General features: G+C 54.3%; 5 protein-coding genes across 5 annotated transcripts; 4 read left to right on the top strand and 1 right to left on the bottom strand.

Annotated features, from left to right (window-relative positions):
- Nucleotides 1-748: 748 nt before the first annotated feature.
- On the top strand, nt 749-5,391 carry CCMA1212_005862 (uncharacterized protein; the record flags this gene model as incomplete). Its single annotated transcript, XM_073703107.1, has 4 exons — nt 749-922; nt 1,001-4,219; nt 4,289-4,489; nt 4,549-5,391. 4 exons carry the CDS (start codon nt 749-751, stop codon nt 5,389-5,391), a joined length of 4,437 nt encoding a protein of 1,478 aa, XP_073558226.1.
- An 852-nt stretch (nt 5,392-6,243) lies between these two features.
- CCMA1212_005861 (uncharacterized protein) lies at nt 6,244-7,369 on the bottom strand (the record flags this gene model as incomplete). The annotated part of the gene is made up of 4 exons (XM_073703106.1): nt 6,244-6,362; nt 6,554-6,671; nt 6,728-6,773; nt 7,011-7,369. 4 exons carry the CDS (start codon nt 7,367-7,369, stop codon nt 6,244-6,246), a joined length of 642 nt encoding a protein of 213 aa, XP_073558223.1.
- A 1,190-nt stretch (nt 7,370-8,559) lies between these two features.
- CCMA1212_005860 (Elongation of fatty acids protein 2) lies at nt 8,560-10,125 on the top strand (the record flags this gene model as incomplete). The annotated part of the gene is made up of 4 exons (XM_073703105.1): nt 8,560-8,565; nt 8,793-9,374; nt 9,455-9,737; nt 9,806-10,125. The coding sequence occupies 4 exons, from the start codon at nt 8,560-8,562 to the stop codon at nt 10,123-10,125; spliced, it is 1,191 nt and encodes a 396-aa protein (XP_073558224.1).
- Nucleotides 10,126-12,529: 2,404 nt separating this feature from the next.
- On the top strand, nt 12,530-14,533 carry CCMA1212_005859 (uncharacterized protein; the record flags this gene model as incomplete). Its single annotated transcript, XM_073703104.1, has 2 exons — nt 12,530-12,846; nt 12,931-14,533. The coding sequence occupies 2 exons, from the start codon at nt 12,530-12,532 to the stop codon at nt 14,531-14,533; spliced, it is 1,920 nt and encodes a 639-aa protein (XP_073558554.1).
- A 7,251-nt stretch (nt 14,534-21,784) lies between these two features.
- On the top strand, nt 21,785-22,696 carry CCMA1212_005858 (uncharacterized protein; the record flags this gene model as incomplete). The annotated part of the gene is made up of 1 exon (XM_073703103.1): nt 21,785-22,696. One exon carries the CDS (start codon nt 21,785-21,787, stop codon nt 22,694-22,696), a length of 912 nt encoding a protein of 303 aa, XP_073558553.1.
- Between the last annotated feature and the right edge of the window lie 465 nt (nt 22,697-23,161).

Below are 23,161 nucleotides of genomic sequence, written 5' to 3'. Positions count from 1 at the left end.
CTTCTTTCAACTCTCCAGCACTTCGACCTTATTACACATTTGACCACCAGTTGTTACTTGCGCAGCGCCGCCTCTAGATCTACTCTCTTTCCATCTCTTCCGAGTCCGTTGATCGGCCATCCGCCTCCTCCTTCTCTTTCCATCTACAAAATACTACGAAATTTGCATCATCCCGTACCGAATATTTCTGTTTCACTTCATTACATCAGCACCGATACGGCAAACGCTCAGATAGGTACGATACGGTACGGTACGGTACGATACGACACGCTCGCGCCCAAGAATCCGCCAGCCTTGCAGTTGCATCACCAACAGCCCGCCCGGCCTCGTGTCTCGTCTGACACCCCCCTCGTTCGTCCCCTGTCAGCGGTCGGAGCGTTCGCCTTGCAACTCGCCCCGCCAGCCAACCAGCGCATTTCGCCTCGCTGGAATCCAGAGGTTGGCGCCTCCACGTGATTAGCCAGCCGGCAGCTCCCCAGCCAAAAGACTCGCCCTTCTGTCGCAATCGCCCTTGTCCGACCTTCTGAAATCGTCGCTGGTGGGCCGCTGGCGCATCTCAGCCTCGCCTCTCCAGTCACTCGACTTACAGCTCTCTGCACAGCGTCCAGCGCCGAGTTTCGCCGGACGCCTTGGCTTGGGCCGCCGGGCTTACAGCAAACAGCTTCAGTGCCGCGCAGCTGTTCCGCCCTTCTCCAGCTTTCGCAGGCAGGACACCCCCGATATCCGCTGATTCGTCTCATTCAGGCCAATGCCGTCAAAGCCACGTAGAGCCACTTCAAAGAAGTCCAAGCCCCCCGAGGAGGAAGCAGAATACTGGGAGATCACGGGTATTCTTGCTGAGAAGACCGTCAAGAAATCCGTCAAATACCTCGTCCAGTGGAAGGACGACCCCGTCAGCGGAAAGAAGTTCCCTCCTGAGTGGGTGAGTATGACATGATGGCAACGCCCACTTACATGCTTTTATGCGCCAGGTCGGACGTTTGGCTAACTTTTATGAAAGGTTTCTGAGGTAACACCTGCGGCCAAAGAGGAATGGGAGAACAAAAAGGCTGAGAAGCGTCTACAAGAAGACCAGCAGCAGGCGCAGCAGCAGCTTGAGCAACAGGCTGAACACCAAGCTGAACCGGGACCAGCGCCGGGCCCGGAGATAGGCCCCAAGAAAGTGCTGCAAGAGCAGCAGCAGCAGCAGCAACAAGAGCAGCAGCAGCAAGAGCAGCAGCAGCAAGAGCAGCAGCAGGACCAAAAGGAGTCCTCGTCAGCTTCAGACAGTGACGATAGCCAGCCGCCGCGTCTTGCTCATCAACGACGCATCAACCAAGGTCAGAAGAAGCGTTCCCGCTCAGCCTCAGTGAGTTCGGCATCTTCAACTGGCTCCCTTGCTCCGCCACGTAAAGTTCCCAGAAGCGACACGGGCGGTTCTCTTGAGCCTCCGGTATCTCTCGTGTCCTCACCTTCGATCCCTTCGCCGTCCGAGGTCTCGGAGCTACCCGAAGCAGTCACCTTGGACCTGTCTGACGTCGTCGTCTCGGATCTGCATGACGGAGCCGCATCTGAGCTGCCTGACGAAGTTCTCTCGAAACACAATTCGCCAGACAGGTCTCGGTCTATGGTGGTGGCGATCCCCGAGCCTTCCAACTTCGATCGAGCTGATTACCTGAGTGCCTTTGGTTCGCAAACCCAATCGAGCGGCAATTCTACACAGCCGGCAGCCGAAGTCGAGAGTCAGGACAGCCTTCTCTCCATTGCGCAGAGAAGCCAAGCCCCAGCGAGCCAGGGCATCGACAGCCAAGGAACTGTGGGTCAAGGAACTGTGCCCGACTCCCAGGAGACATCGGATCGATCTTGGACTCAAGCCCAGGTTGACTTGTTGCCTTCATCTCACGCGTTGACTGAACCCCAGCCTCAACACAGCTCACCAGACTCTAGCTCCCGCGTCATTCCGGATTCTCTCGAGGGTCCTCCGACAACGGCAACACACCAGTCCAGGGCAACAGGAGACCGACAGGCATCTTCACCGTCAAAGCCTCGCAACGCACCCGAAGCCCCCATTCAGGAGTCTCATGAAAGTGGCTGTCCTGACATTCCTTCACGCCAGCCCGACCAGCTGAGAGAGGCCACAGACACCCGCAGCCCTGCTTTTTCCGAATCAGTGTCACACAACACGCCTGCCGCCGGTGCGCCACAGCTTCCAGGATCATCAACCTCGACAGAGGCTATACTTACGCAATCAGACGCGAGCCCGAGGTTCCTTACTCAGCCGCCCTTTTCGCTGGTACTGGAGCCTCCGCAGAGTTCTGTGCCTAGTCGAATCTTGGAATCCCCTGCTCATCCTGTTGCGGAGGTTGTTTCCACCATTGCTTCTGGCACTTCATCTGCATCAGACCCAGGAGCTTCTCAGGCTGCTCAAATCGTCGCTCGCGACTTCGAGCCACCATCCCAACATCTCACGGAAAGCTCATCCCCGTCCGGGTCTGATCAAATCCGCCATCAATTGGAGGCTGCCGCTGTTCCATCACAGCCCGTAGCGTCAGCAGGTCTCGAGAGGGATCAAAGAGCGACTGCAACACCGCCAACAAAGCTATCGACCCCACTCAGTTCCTACAAACGTCGAAGAATGGAGAACGAGACTCCAGAGCAAGCTGCCGAAAGGCGGCGATCGACGTTGGACGCGGAGCTCTCACAGATATTCCGCTGGGACGACGAGGACGACGAGAAAGCTGCCTCCGCGCATGCTACCGGTCAGCCAGTGTCCCAACAGCCGCAGCACGATCAGGTGTCGGTCAACGAAAACGTCGAGCACGTTGCGCCAACAGGGGAGGGAAGCGCGTCTCATGCCCACACCGAGCTGCCCATGCATTCAACCGATATGCATCTCGCCGTCGAGTTGCCCAGCAGCCAGGGCCAGGATTCTCACGAAACCGCGCGACCAGCTAATGCGGCTGTTGTGGTACCTGAAATCGAGGGGGTCGCCACATTAGATACAGCAGCTGGACCACACGTCTCAACTCCACAGAGACCGGTCGCCGCAGAGTTGGCCGATATTTTCGGCTCAGCTTTCGTCGGAGCGAACTTGGAGCCACCCCCGACAACCGCCCCTGAATACATACATGCAGAGCAATCTACAGTCTCCCTCGCCGACATCAGTCGCCAACCAGAACCAGCATACGGGGATATTCCTCTGGCGTCTTTCATAAACCCGGAGGAGACTTTGATGCATGAGTCGTTCACGGACACTGCTCCGTCGGAGCACGTCCAAGCCGAACACAGCCCCAGTGACTCGTCGGCATCTTTCGCAGGACCACCATCAGCGATCAAGGAGCATATCATAACTCTCCCCTATCAAGCAAGCTTGCGGGAGAAGTACGACAGCATCATTGTCGCATACAAGAACTCCATCAAGGAGTTTAACAGGTCATTCAGCGACGAGGACTACTCGGAGCCGGATCACTCTCTAGTTGCGCGCATTGACGAGCTATTCAACAGTCTCTTGAACCTTTGTGATTATCCGGGGGATGCGGTGGGCAGCGACCTGGAGAAACTGTCTCCAGAGGATCAAGCCAAGTATTGCTGCGATGCGAACCCAAAGTTCAACTTCCTACGTGAACTTTTGAGAGGCGTTGAGAACCATATCAGCATCTTGATCGTCGCTCGCTCACCAGATCTCCTCCGTCTCCTTGGCCATTTGGCATGGGCTCTCAAGATGCCGTTTAGTTGCAAGGCTACTGGCCACGTCGATCCCGGCGATTCAGGCTTCAAGATGGTCCTCGCATTGCCGACGGAGTTTGTTGACCCCCGAAAATTCGATGTCGTGATCGGATACGATCATTCCTTCAGACACTCTTCCATCGCACAAGGACTATCAACACACTCTGATGGCAGCAAGCATCCACTCGTTTTGCAGCTGGTTACGACCCATTCGATTGAGCATATTGACCTTCATATACCGGAGGACCTGACACTACTGGAGCGAAAGAGCGTTCTGATCTCCGCGATTGTGCGCGCTCGAGACCTTGTGGAAAGGCCAGATCCCAACCACCCTGAGCCACATGAGATTGCTGCCCAAATCGTCGAGTACCTCTCGAGCGATGAAGAGCCGTTTCTGTGGGAACCGATTCCCGTCCCAGAAAACATACTCGACGTCTATGTCCACTCCCAATCGCGGTCACAATTGCCGACCACCGCCCAACGCGACCTGGAAACCGGCCGCAAGCGCAAACATGTAGGTGTCCCCCAAGAAGCTGTGCCAACGGCTTACGCGCTGAGTTGCTAACAGTATATCAAATTCTAGAATGAATTGGATGACTTTGAGAACAAGCGACCACGAGTGCTCTCTGCGAATGAGGTAGTATCAGCGATTGGAACAGGTTTGCCTCCAGTATCCGACGAAGTCAAGGCGCTGTTGAAATATGCCACTTCGAGGGGAGACACCTCTCGACCACAAGTTTTGATCAACGTACCACATACCGTGTTGCAGGTATTGGCTGAAAAGGTGTGTTTTCCAAAGTGACCACAATCTTGCGCATACAGGGCTGGCTAACCATTTCAAAGTTCGCGGATTACGAGCACCGCCTCGAAGCTTCCAATCGCGATGCAGAATATAAAGCTGTCATCATAAGCCTGGAGAAGCGGGTCAAGGAGTACGAGAAGTCAACGCACAGGATCTATGAGACCGAGCGTGTTGCGCTCCAAGATCGCTCTCGGTTTGAAAGCGAGAAGCGTAAGATTGAGGCTGCCCTGCAATCTGCCGCGGATCAAGCAGAGAGGGAAGCCGAGAAAGCGAGGAAGAAGATCATGGAACTGGAAGCCACTGTGGCGCGGCTGACGCAAGACCCCAATGCCTCCGATCCGCAAGATACACCTCTGGCAAGATCTGAGAAGCTCTTGCAGGAAGCGCAGGCTAAGATTGCTATGCTCGAGAAGCGGCTGGACAATGCCCACAGGGAGGCAGACTATATTCGGTCGACGTACCAGGACGCTGCGTCGAGGGCATCTGAACTGCAGTCAGAAAACAACCAGCTCAGGAGACAGAACGAGGAACTCAGCGAGAAAGCTGCTGAAAACTCGGTCCGGATCCATGAGATCCAGGAGCGCAATACTGCGCATATCTATCTCCAGCAGATTGCAGAACTCAGGGCCCAGATCCAAAGCAGAGATATAGAGCTCGAGCGTGCTCGTGACGAGCTTCGTCAGCTTAAGAACGGACGGCGAGAGACCCGGCAGTCTAGCGTACCACGGAGTCCACGCATGGGCATGATGAGCCCGCGAACGATTGCCCGAGGGTACGGAGGCCCGTCTAGCAGAGGGGCCAGTCCTGCCGCGGGATCGAGCGGCGAGATGCAGTTCTATGGACAGCAGCCGGGAAATGGTCGATGGGATCATTTGAGGGGATGAAGCACGGTGTAAGGCAAGATACTCCTCTTTGGACTCCCGTATGCTTTTCCCTGAGGAGAAGGGGATATTGGAGGATATTTGAGACGAGGTTGTGTTACTCATGAGTCGATTACCTCGATAATTGTTTTAGGTTGGGGGAGGTGCCATGGTCTTCCCCGTTTTCTTTCCTTCGGTCTTGTGTTATCTCCTTTGCCCTTTTCCTAGATTTCTCCCCCCAATGGTTTCCTTTTCTTCTTCTTCTTTCTTTCTTGTTATTGTTTTAAAGGGAATTTGCACGCGGCGATTTGCCTCTATGCAGGGATTGAGACGGATACGGTATTTACATGGCATAAAGGAGGGTAGCTCAGGGCACATCACAGGCCACGCGGAATCGAATAGCACACGCTACCTTATTGACCGTGCCAGGACAACAGATGTGACTGTATGGAGGTATCACTAGTGGTAGGTATCTAGGTAGTTTCGTCGAGCAATGAGATGATGATGCGTCAAGAGATTTACAAAGTGTCTTTTTTTTTTTCCTTTTTATAAATAGAGATTGTCCGTTGAAGCAATAACTGTAAGCTTTGCAACAACAGCAACCACAACAACAGTAGGGAGCAGTATACACTATATGCTTCAATCACACTTATCAAACATTTGGTTTGTGGGAAACTACATCTCCCGCTCACTTCTCTCTGCCCCCTTCTTTTGTTTTCCCATTAACCCTCCTTCACGTCCCCTCGCCGTCCTCCGCTTCTTTTGCCCTTCCCAGCACTAGAACACCCGCATCAACATTGTACAAGTCTTTTTCCTTTTCTGCTTTGATTAACCTTCTCTTGGTTGGGGGAAGAGAAGAATGAAAAGGGAGAGGTTTTATTTCTCCTCGGGGTAGAGGTCCTCCTTCAATGAGACGCCGAGCTCTTCTCGCAGGGGCTTCAGCTCGTCGAGGTACTGCTGGTACTGGTTCTTGTTCTCGACCTTGGCCTTGATGCCTGTTTGTATTTGATGTGCTCGTCAGTATGATTGCCTCGAATATGTGAATTGCAGGTTTATGTACAACGACGTGAGAGTGCTGCATGACACAGAGGGCATGATATCACAGCGTGACATTGCTTGACATGGCGTGGCGCATCATCCCCCCCCGGGGTGGAGACGAGCTAATGACTCAATATTCAGGGCGTACCTTCGAAAATGCGGACAGCAGTAGCAAAGTCGTTGACTCTCCGGGCGGCCTTGAGGGCAGCGGCGACGACGGAGGGCGAAGGGACGAGATCGTAGGCGAAGGCGTTGTTGAGGTTGCGCTAGAAAAATGGGTGAGCTTTAGCTGAAAATCATACGATGTGGGTTGTCGACGTACCTGGAGCTCGAAAACGTCCTGCACGGCGTCAAACTCCTTCTCGAATCTGCCTCCGACTGTCAGTTCCCATAGATATACGGCAAGAGTTTGGCGATGGCAATGCACGGAGGCCAAGGTTCGGAATTGCCAGCGCTTTCTTGTATTTTCCCTTGTCTCCCACTTGACGCTTGTTTTTCTCTCCATCTTCCGTCTCTTGTATCTCGAAATTCCCTCCGCGGCAGCGCAATTCCTCTCTCAATCTTCCCCTGCCGTGCATTGCTGTATATGATTGGTCGAGCCTCACCTGGCAGTGAACTCCTCAAAGGTCTCCTCAGCATGCTCGGCCCGTCGGGAAGCAGAGACGCTGAAGGGGCGAGCGGCAGCAATGGCCGAGCGGGCAGCGAAAGGCGCAGGTCGGACGGCGGAGGCGCGGAGCATGGAGGAGCCGCGGGCGGCGGCGCGGAGCAGAGCGGCGGACTGCATTGTGTCGAGAGAGAAAGCTGGCGAGAAAGCGAAGAAAGCCTTGGGAGAGAGGAGGAGTTGGGGGCCGGAAAAGACGTTCGTGTTGTCTTTTTTGGTGTTGAGGGAGCTTTCGGGTCCGATGGCTTGCAAAAGAGGTGATTTTGGCAGAAGCACCATGGAGAAATCGTCTGAGGGCGGCATGATGACTAAGCGTGCGGCATTGCCTGATTTACCCGGCCAAAGCGGGACAGCACGGTGCGAATTGAAAATCTGGCGGGGCTACTGCTGGGCGAGATGTGCTGGTGAGAGGCACAGTGTAGGTGCGCTGCGCGTACGGAGGCAAGGTCGATGGAATGGGTTGAGCTTTTTCAATTAGGCCAGTTTCTATTTGTCGACGACAGCTGCTGATACCGAACCTCCGTTGCAAGCAGCTGAGAGCGGCGGTCGGTTGGCCGGATTGCCATTGTCTGATAGCCGGTGTGCATACATTGATGTCATGATAGCCTACCTACATGAATGCGCGGAATTGCTATAGGATGCTACTGATTCCGTGAACGATCGTGGCAGCTGGATCAATATGTAGTTGCACACTCTCCAAGATCAGTGCGATCGCACGGGATTCGAGCGATCTCAATCCTCGGTTCCGGGTGTCGGGGATCCTTGGCCGCGGCAGCAAGCGGCGTCCGACGCCATCGCGATCCCGTCGACGTGTCTCGAGACCGGTCTGCTCTGCGTTACTGCTTCAAGGTGCCGTTTGTTGAGGATGAGAGGTGTAGATCCCCGATCCATCGTGTTCGCGAACGTACACAAGTTGTAAATACTGAAAGACGATGGGTCAACACCATTGTATCCCTAGAGACAACGAGCACGGGCCCAGCAGGGTCCCGATGCTGGCCTTTTCAGCTGCCGCCCTGTCCCGTGTCTCACATGCACCCATCATGAAGTGACGGCATGTTCAAATTGCTTGCTAGACCACTAATACCACGTCGTCCAAGCACGGCGTCCGCGCGGCCCCGAAATTGCGGTTGGGTCGCATCCAGCTCCAGATCTTTGTGGCCCATCAGACGCTCGCCGGGGCTGAGTCACGTGCGGCCAGAGCAGCCAGCAAACTTGGAACAGAATCTCAACTTTGCCAGACCTCGGATTGGCCGCCTGTTCGAGCCTGTCGAGCAGCACAAGGGCCCAATCACATGCGCCGTTCAACAAACTTGGCGTCACCGCCTGCAGACGCCAAATTTCCACTCTGGAAAAAGGGGACGAGCCGCTTTTGCACTTGTTCTGGCGTTACTTGGTAGCCCAGGTAGCGGTACCTTGGCACAGCGTCGAGGGCCACCTGTTGGGCAGCTGGGGCCGGTCGGGGGATTTCTGCTGCATCAAGTACTTGTACACGTATGCCCGTACCGCAACAATTTGAACGGCCGCGGCCTCGCCTGTGCTAAAAGTATTTCTTCCGCCCTCCTCCTAACACTCGTCTTCTTTTCTCCTCCTCCATTCTCTTCCCCGTTGTGCGCGAGCTCTGCCATTGTTTCTTCTTCCCGGCGTTGAGGTCGAAGCTCTACCCCTCTTTTTCTCGTCGCTCCTTCGCTGTGCTGTTGCAATTGCAATTGCCCTCTCGCCAATTGAGTCTGGCCTCAAGTCGTTCCGCTTTGTCGCGTCGCGTGTCCATTCGAGAGAGGCGGTCTTTTCAGTTCTTCCCTCCTCTTCTTCTCTTGTCCCCAGGCTCGCCAGCCGCTTAATCGCCTCGTCTGAGACCTGTCCCGGAATTTGCCTGTGCAACTTGCCCGCCATGGCCTCGGCTCCCGCCACGTTCTACGAGCAGTTGCCGCTCCCGACGCTCGATCGTCCCTTTGGCATCCATCTATGGCCCATCTTTGACAAGCTCTGGACGGCCGTTGTTGGCTACTCGGCCAATGACTTCAAGTTCGTGCCCTTCGAGACGCCCATGTCCACGCTCAAGTCGACGTCCATCTTCATCGTCGTCTACTACATCATCATCTTCGGTGGTCGCGAGTTGATGCGCAACCGCGAGCCCTTCAAGCTCAAGTCTCTCTTCCTCATCCACAACCTGTACTTGACCGCCATCAGCGCCTTTCTCCTGGCTCTCTTCATTGAGCAGCTGCTCCCCACCGTTGTCCGCAAGGGCATCTTCTTCGCCATCTGCAACCACGATGGCGGCTGGACTCAGCCCCTGGTCGTTCTCTACTATGTGAGCACAAAACCTTTGAGACAATTTGATACGTGGCGGTAAGGCCAGGATCAGAAAGCTAACGACGCATGAATCCTTAGCTCAACTACCTCACCAAGTACCTTGAGCTGCTCGACACCGTCTTCCTGTTCCTCAAGAAGAAGCCGTTGACGTTCCTCCACTGCTACCACCACGGTGCCACCGCTCTTCTCTGCTACACCCAGCTGATTGGCCTGACCTCCGTCTCCTGGGTCCCCATTGTCCTCAACCTGACGGTCCACGTTGTCATGTACTGGTACTACTTCCAGAGCGCTCGTGGCGTCCGAATCTGGTGGAAGGAGTGGGTTACTCGTCTTCAGATCATCCAGTTCATCATTGACCTCGGTGAGTACTATGCCACAACCCTGCTGCTTTCTTTTCGATGGCCATTGACTGACTCGTTGGGCAAACAGGCTTTGTCTACTTCGCCTCCTACACCTACTTCACCTCGACCTACTTCCCCTACATGCCCAATGCTGGCAAGTGCGCTGGTGAGGAGTTTGCTGCCTTTGCTGGCATTGGCATCCTCAGCTCGTACCTGGTCCTCTTCATCTCCTTCTACTTCGCCACCTACAAGAAGGACGGCAAGGCTACCACTCGCAAGTCCCTGCGCCGCATGAGCCAGGCTCCTCTGCCCGACCCCGTCCACATGGCTTCCCACGTGGGCAAGTCCAGTGCCAGCACCACTGGAGCCAAGACCAACGGTGCCACCACCCGGTCTCGCAAGGCTTAAGTCCCGCTTGGTGCCGTCGAGACATCTGCTTGGCCTCCTTCCCAAGAGGCTCGATGACTCAAAAGCTCCGACGTCCAATGACGTCGAGTATTCTTCTTTTGACCTATATACTACGGACTTGACGCACTTGCAGTTGCAAGGGCAATTACAATTTTTAATCTCAGTTTGGACATGACAACATTTGTTCCGGCAAATGAACCACTTAGATTCGCCCGACAGGGCGATGATGGCATGTCTATCCCTATCATGACGACAAAGGAGGGTTGACGACGTTCTATATGGGCTTATATGGGGGAACGGAGGCAAATGATACGGGAGGCGCAAGGCAGAGACGGCAGTTATTGTTACGAGAAAACGTCCCGCGTATGCGGAGCTGCAATCGTACACGTGTACGGCAGCGTCACGGGCCAGGAAAGTCATGCCAACCTGGCCTTGGTTCTTCTTCCCTTTTTAATCATATTCTGCCTTTTGCTGTACTATAATTATTCGTATGTATTCTGGATTCGCCTGGCATGCTCCTGGCCCAGGAGAAAAGTTCGATAGATGGGCTGCGTGGCGGAGGGTACGGAGATTTGATAAAGGATCGGCGTACGAGTTGAAAATGAGCTGTAATAGTGTTGGATCCGTTCATCGTCAAGGCACGTGTCAAGATGTGGTATGTGATGGACGTGTCATGTAGTTTGAGCACATGTCTGGGCCGCGATGAAGCATGTGAGGAAGTAGGACAAGGCTGGCTGGCCTCGAACATCCATGTCCTTTGGACGGGCAGCTGAAAAGAACAAAGCCGCGACTTTTTAGTATCCAATAAGTCAGCACAAGCTGGTGGTGAAAAGTCCTCCCTAAACATGAACTTAAGCTTGTGTTGACATGCAAGGGAGGAAGCCTCGTGCGATTGTCCAACGCAAAGCGACGCAATGCAATGCAAGCAGGAATAGAATAAAATCCATTGGCGCCTGAGCGCGTGCCAGCGCCTGCCGAGAAGAGGGCTGGACAAGAGGCAAGATTGCAGGGCTCGCTCATCACTGCCCATCAAATCAAACCAGGTTGCTGCTCCGTCAGAGGGTTGAAATTAGCAAGGAGCGCGAGAGGCCGCAAATCAGACCCTCGGAGCCAATTGATATTCCAATGTCTCTTCCCCGCATAAATGCTCGAGTTGGCCGGCCTGCTGGAATTCCCGGGCAAAAGAGCCGCGTCAGCAGACGTTGAATGCCAGCCAGCGAAGGAGTGCCAATACTTGTGCTCTGCCGGGCTTGTGTGTTCACGTTTTTTTTTTCTTTTTTTTTTCTTTTTTTTTTTTTAATGGTGATGCATTTCTGGCCTGAACTGAGGTCGTGTCGTGAACGGGATCTGTTTGTTGTCAGCCTGGGCAAAAGAGCAAAGCACTGGCCTTGGGCACCACGCCGCCAAAACAGCCCCCAACTCGTGGAGCGCCCCCCCCCCCCTTCACAGCCCGCTTGTCAGTTGCTCGCCAGGTGCCTGGAAGCTCCCTCTCATTAGCCGCTACAGGGAGCGCAGCGCAAGGGCCCCAGCCGCTGCCTGGGGACCTGGCGGGTGGCTTTCCAGCGGAGGCTTCAGGCTCTCAGGCACGAGCTGTCAGCACCAAGGAGCCGCTGTGGCGTACAGAGCCGCAGCAACGCCAATCGCCATCTGCCGTGAATCCTCCACCAGGGTCCTCCTCTTCCTCCTCCTCTCCCTCTCTCTCACTTCCCACCTTTTTCCCTTTCTTCCTCCCAACCTTCAACTCTACTGCTCGCGTCCAGTCCCAACGTCAATCTTCCAATCACTGGCAGCAGGCAGAAACAACGAAAACACGACATACCCTCTCCTTTTTTTGACATATCAGATCCTCGTTTTTGCACTTGTCTTGCCCAGCAGAAACATCGCAATCCTCTCGTCAGTTCCCGCTTCTGCGCCGCCGCAGCCACTCGACTCTCGTTGGGCTGTGGAGGGGGAACCCCCAATCTCAGCCTCGCCGAATTGTTTCGCGGGGCACCAGCAAGCTTGCAAGGGATGCGCGAAACAAGCTGGAACCAGCAGCAGCTTTGGTCCGGAGCATCGCTTCTCGTCACGCTTCCCTGAGCATTTCTCGGCAACAGCAGCAGCATCTGTTTTTTGCTCATAATATCTCTCGTTTCTTTGTTTTCTCTCTTCTGAATCTTGTTTTTTTAAATCTTTTCCCGGCTCTGGTTGTGATTTTCTGGTTTCTGTTTTCTCTGGACGCACTTCGCTCCTTTTCTTTTCCTCTGCCTCCTTTCGATCCGTCGCTACGCGTTATCGTCGTCTCCTTCTTCAGCATCACCGCAACCTTTTCTTTTTTTTTTTCCGCCCGCTTTTGGGCTGGTTTGGTTTTGTATAATCTAGCCCAGCTTGGTCTTGCAGCATCCAACCCAGCATCACCGCCACAATGAGGTTCCCCTTCAGACGAAAGGACAAGAAGAAGTCGGAGTTGGCCAGCCCTCCTGAGGACTTGCGCCGCCCTGTTAGTATCAGCCGGCAGCCTTACTTCCCCCCAAGCGTGAGGTCGAGCCAGCTCGTCGCCGTTCTCCCAGCAAACGTTCTCCAGCGCATCTTCTTCTTCGTCTGCCCTCATTCCCTGGACGAGACGTACGATGCGTGCGAGGCGAGCGGAAAAGGAGAAGGTTGCATGCTGTGTGACCTGCGCGACCTGGCCCACTGCTCGATGGTGAACCGGACCTGGCACGACAATGCCATCAAGCTATTGTGAGTTGAATTGCCTGGAGCTGCTCCTTACCACGACCCGTTCATGCGCGTTTCCTAACTCAATTTCTTCCCCCCCTTTTTCAGGTATCACAGCGTTCGGATCGACCAGGTCCACTACTGCAAGCTCGAGGCCTGGCTGGCCGAGAGGCGCAAGCAGACGAGATTTGACCGCAACGCCATTCCTGAGGACCCGGCGCAGGCAAGACTCAGGCTCTTCCGCCGCACTGTCCGTGAGGACCCGACCCGCATCGGTAAGAGGGTCCAGTTCCTCAAGACGCCCTACCAGGTGCGCGAGTACTGCCAGGTGGAGTTGGCCCAGACCATCGCCGTTCTCCCCAGCCTCAAGTATGTTGATCTGCCCGAGGGCATGTTCTCAGACGAGTCGAGTAGTTCGACGCTCCGATTTGAAGTCCAAGCCAGATGCCCCAATATCCGCAAGATGACGTACAACGCAGGCTCGGAGAAGAGCCTGGCAGCGCTGGCCACGGGTCAGGTGTGGCCTCAACTCGAGGTCATCGAGCTCAACGGCATCAGCGTCGACGCCATGACTATGAGAGCGGTGTTGAACTGTTTGTCGAACCTCCGGGCCCTGAAGATGACGGATACGGAGAGCATTTCGGACGAGGTGCTGGCGGCCGCAACGGGCCCCATCATGCCCTCGTTGGAGGAGTTCATACTGGAGGGGACTCCTCGAGTGACGGCCGCAGGCCTCATTGAGTATCTCGCCTGGCCTGAGACGCAGCGCCAGCTCAAGGTCCTCACGCTGACCAACACCGGCGTCCACCCGCAGAGGCTTTCAGAGGTCTTGACCATGGCGCCATATCTTAAGTCGCTTGGCATGAAGGCCAAGGTCATTGAAGGCTTTCCACAGCACGCGGGCATCCCGCTTCTCGCATCTCAGAATCTCGAGACGCTGCGCTGGGAGATTTCCACCGAATCGGACAAGGAGGTGTACGCGAGCATGAAGGCCAGCTGGTATACCTACCTCGCCTCATCCGTGCTCGCAGGGTCTCTGCCTAGGCTGCGCAAACTCTTCGTCCACGATGATACCTTTCCCGAGCAGCTCCAGGGGTTGCCTCCTCCCAACGCCGGCTTTGCGGGAGGGCACATCCGGAACACATCTCAGGTTTCCACCCGCAGCGGCCGCATGCCCATTCCAGGCAAGCCGACCACGCCCACGTCCAGCACCTTTGGCAATCCGTTTGCTGCGCCGTACGGTACCTCGCCCGGCTCGCCCGGCTCGCCGCAGTCTCAGGTTGTGTCCCCTCGACAGCTGGGCGTGCCTCGAGCGCCGGCCGCCCATCGTTTCAGTTCCAACAACCCTTTTGCGGCGCAGATCAAACCTCCTGCTCCCCTGCCGCTCACCACCCTCGAGATCTACACCAAGACGGACGAGTACGGTAAATGGAACTTTAGCAAGGTTGACGCATTAACCACAGTAGGCCCGGCGCTGCGACGTCCCGTCAGCACCTACGGCCTGGCGGCAGACGTGGCCGGAGAGGGCTGGAACCGGGGCGAGGTTCGACGCAGCATCATGGTGGGAGACGGCACCGGGCTCTTCCTGCCACTGCCACCACCTCCGGCCCAGGATGACTTTGGCCGCAGGGGATCTGGCGTGTCCGACAACTGGCGGCCCTCTAGCAGCGGTGGCGACTCTCTGCGCCGGCCGCCCCCTCTTTGGCCGTGATTTCATGCTCTGGTAATTTCCGTTTTGGTTTCCCCCTTTCTTTCCGGCCATTTGCCGTTTCGGTGTCAAGGAGCGAGGTCATGAGGCAAATCAGAGACATGATGATTAATGATAGCAAACTGGTCCTTTTTTTCCTTTTTTTGGCTTCTTTTCCATTTCGATTTACTCCTAATCTTAGTAACCAGTGTAATATAGAGGGAGGAAAACGGGGGAAATCTGGGATAGCATTCGGGGGACATCAATTGGTTCATAATTTCCGTCAGATTTGACGATAGTTCCATACAAACCTCTTTGACCTCTTTACCTGCCCCCGCTTGTCTGTATACCTGATGCCCTTGGCATCGCGAGAGAGGCGTCATCCGGGTTACTTATGATACTTTTTGTGCCCGGGCGAGCTCTCTAGCTTGATCAGATGATGCGGCTCTTGTGGTTCCAAAGTCAATCTTCGGAACGGCACGAGAGCTGACTTGCAGTCCATCTGATTAGTATCGCGGTACCCCTAATAATATAAGCTTGCGGCAGCGCCATGTGGCAATCGTTCGGGTCGACCAACCGGCCGGAACCAGCATGACATGAGGTATATGTCTGTCAAGCATGAGTGGAGAGTAGGGGTGGTGGTTCACACAAGAGTAGCGCAAGGTTCCCCAAGATAAGGTAGGTATCAGTAGGAAGCAAGATACGGGAGCAGGTTGACAAGGCAGGGGACTTGGGATCTTTGTGAGGCCCCGGACTCTAGGTCCACCATGGCGCAGCTTGGAGACGGGTTCTTTCCTTGTGACGTGTTTTATCTTTGAGACCTTGGGCTTTTTTGTCCAAAGGTCACTTTCTCGGTGGTTAAAGTGTGAATACTGTATGGGCAATGGGGGAAAATTTGGTTTGGTTGTTGGGTTTGCGAAAAGGGGGGTTGGTGTTGTTGTTACGGGATGTTTTACTATAGTGGCTTGGTGGGGGTGGTTCTGTGAAGAACGTTGAATTGTTTTTTTAGTGTTTGAAGGTGTTGGTAGGGCAGTTACCTGTGATGCGCAGTTGATTGTGTTTGAAAAAAATGATTCTCATGATGTCGAATGTCGGTGTGAATAAGATCTTTTTTTTTTCTCACTTGTGCACCTAGACGAGGCGTTGTGTTGAACAAGTCTCTGCTCCCGGTCATTGTATGTAAGCCATGTGGCTATAAGTGAAATCACTCGATAACCTGTTCTTCTTCCCTTCTACAGTGTTGTACTTCGAAAGCGTACTATCGAATTTTCATGCCACGGCATGTATCAGGTCATGTTTCGCCCCAGGCAGTCGACAATACCTCGAGAAACAATCGTCAAACACAGAAAAGAAAAGGGAAAAACAAAACGTTGTTGACGGGGGGGGCGAGACGAGGCGAAGGGACCAGCGCAGGTGGGGGGTTGAAACGCTCGTGGCAGTTGTTGAAACGGCCGGGTTGAGCACAGGTGAACTTGTCTCTTTTTCTCTTCTCTGCGAAAAATTTTCCCAGTCTTTGGATTGTGTCTTTTGTTACGACAGTTAATGCATGCTGGACTTGTTGTCAAACCGATTGTGAACGTATTCCTGAAAGGGTCAAGGTAGTGAGTGAGTGGTAAGCTTTATATGAAGTAAGGACAGTGTTTTTGCGTCATGGAATACATCTTTCGTTCGAAGAAGCTCATGTGGATACAAGCGGTAGCTGACACACAGCCGGAATCCTGACGCCACGCAAAGGGAGATCAGAAGTCCAGTCCAAACCTTCACCAAAGACGGACTGGACGGGCTTCTATTTCTGTCCAGAAGACGGGAATACGGACTAGACCTGTTGTGGGATAAGGGAACGTGGCTGGTTGAACCCTCGTGGCTGGCACGGACAGTGTTTACAGTGGATGCTTTAGAGGCGTTTGTCAGCCGTGGCGCATGCAGAGCTGTCAAGAGAGGTTGTCAGCGGGCGGGAGCCCATGACGCCATTTTCTGGGGCTCTGGATTAACTGTAAGTTTAGTGGGTGAGTTCAACGCTAGAATCTACTCGTAAGCAATCATGCCGGGTTGCTATTTCGAGGGCATCATGATGGTTCATCAACTGCACAGCATTGTACACAAAATATGCTCACTTTGAACTACTCCGATCGGAGTCATCGTCTCCGAGCCTACCAACAAGAAAGTCACCCACGTGGTTTTACTCCCACCACAAACTTGAACGGCCCAACAGCAGCACAGCCAGTAAACAGCTTCTAAAACACAAACTGCAACTTTAACATGGAGAGCAACGCAACAACACATGTACGGTACAGTACAGCGTCACTGTCCAGGTTACTTCCCAGCCCACGAAAACGAAACGGGTAATGAGTATGCCCACTAATACTCCGGAAGTCCAAAAGCTCCGGATCCAACAAGGCCATTCAGATCTTTGACAAAACCATTGGGCGAATGGGGAGGCAGCATCGAGCCGCGACTGATCTGAAGCTGAAGCGCTGGCGTGTCGCGGGGGGTGTTGTGGTGCAAAGGAAGTCAGATGGTTCGACTTTTTGGCGGCAACCAGTTGATAACTACTTAACTACCTGGCAAGTTTCCAGCCTTGTAGAACTTTGACCGTTTTGGAGAAGATGATTGGGGGGGGTTTTGGGTGGCGTTTTGGTCGAGACGCGCAGTGTGGCATATACATAGGCCAGATACGATACGAGCTCTTGAGCTCGAGGCTGCGAATCCTGCGGGGAGGAGAGGGTATAAGGTCTATCTATGGGTGGCATGGCTTTTTCGAAAGAAGGCTACCCGGCAAGACGTAGAGTCCTATCTTTTTTTTTTTTTTTTTTTTTCATATCAGCTTCGTCCAGAGACATAATGTGTTGCTTCGATGCTACCCTGCTACAGCATCTTGGTATCAGGTGGGCAGAGCGATAGATGGAAACAAAGTATCCGAGCTCGTCGAAGGATCTGGTGTGACTCTGATGCTGTAAATCAGGGGCTCGGCTGAAGCGATCTCGGTTCGCACAAGCGGGAGGGGAAACGCTCCGTCATACAGTCAGTTACCTTATTACTCTTCCCATAAGGTACTGGGGGCAATCCTAGTCGCCTAATGCCAGTAACCTACCTTGTGATCTCGTGCTGGCGCTCGTACCTGCAAAGGACGACCCTACATGATGTATCACAAAACAACCAACAATCCACCAACAACGAAGCGTCTAGATTTTTTGATGCCCCCTCTTCCATCTGCACCCAAAAAGTCGGCCAGGCGCAAGACTTGGAAAAAGAAAAAATTGGCAGAATAAAAGGGGGAGGCGAAAAAAAAAAGGTGTTTTTTTCATGTGTGTATGCGTCCATCTCATGCAAGTAGGAGGGGCCAGACTTTGTTTCGATGCGGCGACGTGATTTCGCGACTGATTGGGCGGGAACGAATGCCTGCTGAGAGGAGAACTTTGCTGGGCTGGTGTGGAGTGGGTGTGCTGGCTGGCTGGCCCGGCGCTACGTGAGGCGAGGCTGGGAGTTTGGAGTATCACCCTGGAGGATTGGGATGGGTTGAGAATGTCGGGAGGGTGTCTCGTGGGTTCAATGTTGACTGGATGGCGAGGAAGCAGTTCAACGGTGTGTGTGTTGCCTACATGTAGTAAGTGCAACTGGTACAGTAGAGCATCATGAGGAACTGCCGCAGCCATGGTGTGAGTGAATTGTTGGCGTTTTAATATCAGGCATCCGACTTTGTACGGGACGAGGTTGAAGCATGCCGAATATCGGGCTTGAAGTCTTGGATATGCCCTCATCTCATAGGTAGCAAAACCAACACTGCCTTACCTACCCAAACGCTCCATCAATGTCTTTTCACAATGTGAGGTAGTTGGTAATTCATGCATCCCCTCGAGGCACATGCGACAACTCCGCACGTCGTACGAGGCCATACAAAACGGCCAACAAAAAAAAAAAAAAAAACGTCCCGAGAGCCTTGACCATCGTGCATCGACGTCCTTAGCCCTGCATCCGGTTTGCAGTCCGTGCAGCATCTTGTAATCTGTCTCATGGGGGGTCTGCAATCAAACGTCGTCGGAAAGCGGGCATTGTATATACTTGTATCTTGCTCGTACAATCATGTGTTGGCTTCACGCATGCCGGCAAATAGGAAACATCACGATGAGTGAGGGAGAGAGAGAGAGAGAGAGGAAGAAGCAAGAAGAAGGGATTCAAAGTCGGTGATTGGTTCTGTGGCTCTCTCTGATGGTAGCAGTCAAGGTGCATCGAGATCGAAACTTGATGCCGTCGCGGCAATTCACTGGTCGACCATTGCCTGTTAGCTACAGTACAGGATTGAAAGCACAGAGTCAATGTGCAATTGAATCGAACGAGGCGTTTCTTTAGCAGCGATCGATCCGATGGTCTTTGTCGCTGGTCTAAACAACTGCACGGCATTTCATTCACCCCAAGATTGCCTCAGATAGGCTTCATTGAGTGCGCTCCATGATATCAAAGCGCGCAGTCCCTAAGATTGCCACGAACCCCATCTCATCAATTTGCTAATTCGAGAAGCTGGGAGCCAGCCAGGGTCCAATTGAAAGTGCAGGAATGTGCACGCACACTGTTCAGCGGCATTGCAAAAAAGGCAGAAGCAAGTTGAAATGACGACCTACAGGGAGCAGCGAGGTCGGCGTGACAAAGACGACGATCCGCCCGGGATGTTGAAAGGGTTCCCCAAATACGGAGTACGCGATGCGTTCGTTCATCTCACTCAATGTATGCATGTATGTAGGTGCAGTGCGTGGGTAGGTAGTTGTTGGCAAGGGAAGACAAACCAAACATTCAATCGGAAACGATAATAAAACAGCAGCAGCAGCGTGTGGTCATTGCTCCCATCTCAGACTCGGTCTTCTTACTGCCCAATCAAGGCAGACGGGCTGCGGTTATCCTTGTCGACGCCTGGTGCGGGATGGCGTCGTGGCCCCTGGAATGGCCCTGAAGAGGAACGACGGGTTTTGTGTGTCATGGATGTGTGCGAAGGAGCCGCCGCTGCTGCTGATATCTCTGCTGGTTAGGCCTTGGGATTTAATTCGACGGGCAAGGGAGAGGAGGAAGTGATCAGGAGATCAGCGAGGCTACGGGTCGGGGCTTGGGGGATCTGCGTGGTTCTGATTCAGTTGGCGTGACGCATGTGTCCAGGGCATGAGAAGGTGTGATACTCGTTGGGTTCCTCTCACCGATTGAACGCTGGTTGAACTGGGCTGATTGCACACGGGTTGATTCTATGCTTGATGGCCATGTGGCAGTTCATCGTCGGTATAAGCGTGGTGACGAATCCCTGGCCCGATTGCCCGACAAGGTGCCACTGTAGATGGATGAATCACTGTTCCACGTACCGGAACCAGCACTGCTTTACGCCTGCGAGGTACGAGATGACTCGCAAGGTGGCACCCGGCACTTGGGTGAGGTGGTGATACGTGTTGCGTGCGGAGAGCAGGTGGGACGTCACACTTGCATCCCGTCCTATGTACAGTAGAGGTACAGGCAATAAGCAGCAGCAGTACGGAGCGCTGCCACATATACTGTATGGTACCTGTTTCGATCTTCCGGCCTTCTTTTTGACTCTGTAGCACTTCACCTTGATTGATGCAAAGCAGGGCAATTAGGCGGCAGAAGCGGCAGGTTAGGTGTAGTTGTAGTGTGGTGAGGTGGTGGGTGGTGGTTGTTTGGTGATTAGCTGCGGATGCGGCACTTCGTACGGATTGGATGCTTGGAATGATGGCATTCTGCATGTGGTGGCTGGAGAGAAGCAAGAAGCATCAGAAGGTGGCGTCAACGGGGATCGGCTTTGGATGGATCGATGGACTAATGGTTTCCATGACAGCTTGGAAGTGGCGCATGCAGAAAGGAAGCACTTGATGGGCCGGAATGCTGCTGTTCTTGGTTTGTCTCTGTTGACTTTAGCGAGCATGTCAGCACGAGGCTTGAGGCTTGATGCGTGGAGGCGTGAGCGTGAGGCTTGAGACACGAGGTCGAGGCATGGAGATTCCGGGGGCTTGAGGCTCCAGCCACAACCTGGAACTGGAGCGTGGCACTGCTGCTAAGGCACTTGACGAGAGCGGACTACAGCTCAGGTCAGTTCAGGTCAGGTACAGCACAGTAAGTGAGTAATGAGGTGCCTGCTCAAGTCACTCAATCTATCTGCAGCAGTCACATTCGTCGGAAGATGACGGTTGGGGAAAGCGAAATGGGCCTCGACTGAAAGCGCTGCTCGCTCCGCAGAAGCCACTGATAGCGGCGATGATGCCATGGAGTCGCTGTCAGTGGCAGGCCTGTGAAACGGCGTGCTTGCAGGGAGTCTCTCTGCCCGTGGTCACTGAGTGACATGTTCCATGCTGGTGCAGTGCTTGTGCCAAGGCAGTGCAGGTGTCGATACTGTTCTGTACAAGAGGAGAATGAGGAACAGGAGGAAAAGGAAAAGGTACGTACAGAGGAACAGCGCTTGAACAAGAACAGATAATCTGCCTTAGCGTCGCCGGCGGGTCCGCCATCCAACCCCCCTGCCACCGCCCAAGTGGACCCGCAAGGTGGGAAGTGGGGTCCCCGTTCGCTCAAGTACACCGTGCGAGGCCTGCCGCATGCCAGACGGTGGAACATGCCATGCCTGCCATCACGTACTTGAATCTGTGGTGCCCCCTTCCTGGCGCGTGCAGCGAGAGAGAGAAGAGAAAAAGAAGAGAAGAAAAAGAGACACACAAACAAATCTTCGTCCCGGAACGAGTCGACCGTTTCCATTTCTTTTCTTTTCTTTTCTTTTATCGCTTCTGTTCTTCCCTTCCAATTCTTGCAACGAGACGGACGCGGACAGAAAGCCTCATTCCATCCCTCTCCACCGCCCTTTATTGCCCTTCTTCCATACCTCGCTTGACGCCTTACCTTTGCCTTATCCTTCTCCTTCTCTTACCACGGTCTCTCCCTTTGACATCCTCCTCCTTCTTCCCTGTCGCCTTGTATTCGCCGCCGTGCTTCGTTGACGAGTATTGGTCTTGAAGCCTCCCTGCGCAACCATCACAGTCACGGAGAAATCGATATCGGCTCACCAATTTATTGCCCCCGCGAGCCTTTGCCAATCCAATACTGGGGAAGCTTATCAAGGTGCCGCTGTTCTCCAGAGGGGCTGGACCACCACTCGATATCTCGCCATACATATACGGCACCAAGCTTCCGTCCAAGCTCTGCTCGAGCTTGCAGGCTCCCGCCACTGAGGATATCGACTCCGATATCGACGCACGCCCGACTCTCTACCCTGGCATTGCCCAGCACGACGCGGAAATGTCGTCAACCACAACCACACAGACCGAGGCCGTGCTGCCCAATGCACCGGCTCTGCCTCCCCGAAGCGCCTTGAGGGCCTCGCGGCTGCTGGCCACGATGCCCCAGAAGCTCTCAGAACACCGACCCGTCCTCACTCCCGCCGCCCCGCACCTGCTCTACCTCTCGTCCGAAGAGGACGTCTCTTCTTCAGCCGACGACTTCTCCGACTGCGACTACAGCTCCGACAGCGAGCGCGCGCAAGAGACGCCCGAACAGGCGTCAACGTGCCACGACACCGCCCGCATGGTGTCCGTCGTCTTCTCCGGCAAGCCCTGCATCGTCCAGCTCTCCCGCCGATCATTATCGCCCAGCTCATCGGCCGATTGCCCCGTCAGCAAGCTTACCAGGACGTCGACTGAGCCCATCATGATGAACCGCAAGGGGTCCACCAGCTCCACGTCGTCGGCCAAGCTGGTTTCACAGCACCCTCCGCGGACGAGCAGCATCATGTCCCCCGTCGGGTCGCCCTCGTTTCTCAACATGGACCCCTTCGCGGCCAAGGCGGAGCACGAAGAGCCAGAGCCTCAGCTGCGCAAGACGGCGCAAATGTTCAAGAGGACGCTCAGCCTAGTCAGGAAGCGTAGCAGGCCCAACCTGAACGCGGCCGCGTCGCGATCCCGAGAGGGCCTGTCATTGCAGACGTGCCCGATGGAACAGGTTGGAGAGGACAAGGAGGAGAACCACATCAGCACTCCCCGGAGCGCGACGTCAATACCGCTGCCGATGCACCAGGAGACGATGGCGGCGAGGAGAGCCAGCAGCTACTCGGGCGCGACGTTATCGCCGGTTAGCGATGCAGCGTCCCCCCTGTCACCGACTAAACGAATTCGCCAGGGCTTCTTGACGCGGCGGCGAAGCATCAGGATATAAGCATGAGCCAGCACACCGCTCCCCGTCTATCCATCCATTCTCTTCTCCCGTCTGATGCCTTTTATTTTTTTCGACAACCGGATCCACATTCTTCTTGATTTCTTTCACGAATGCTCCGACCAACAGCTGGCCTCTACTTTCTCCCCCTCGCGCGAATTCTGTGACGACGGTGCTGGAATCTTTCTCCTTTTTGGTCCTTTTCCTTCTTTCTCGAATTTTTCTGTGTTATAGGCGGGGCATTTCTTTTTTTCCATGGCATAACAAAAACGGGGGCACATTTGCACAGAGCGGCGTTTTCACGTGGGGGATTCACATGAGGAAGAGTTGGTCATGCAGACGAACATGGCACTCTCGGGGAGGCTGAGCATTGCCTCGACATTGGCGTTTTTTGTGTGTTTACTCTCATTGGGACAAGGAAAGCCGCGACGATATCAAGCTGGCACATTTGGTGGTCTTTTCGTTTGT

Source organism: Trichoderma ghanense, assembly GCF_004382785.1.
Source record: "Trichoderma ghanense strain CCMA-1212 chromosome Unknown scaffold_6, whole genome shotgun sequence".
Lineage (NCBI taxonomy): Eukaryota > Fungi > Ascomycota > Sordariomycetes > Hypocreales > Hypocreaceae > Trichoderma > Trichoderma ghanense.
Note: the sequence above shows the minus strand (reverse complement) of the source record. Positions and strands in the feature narration are given on the sequence as shown.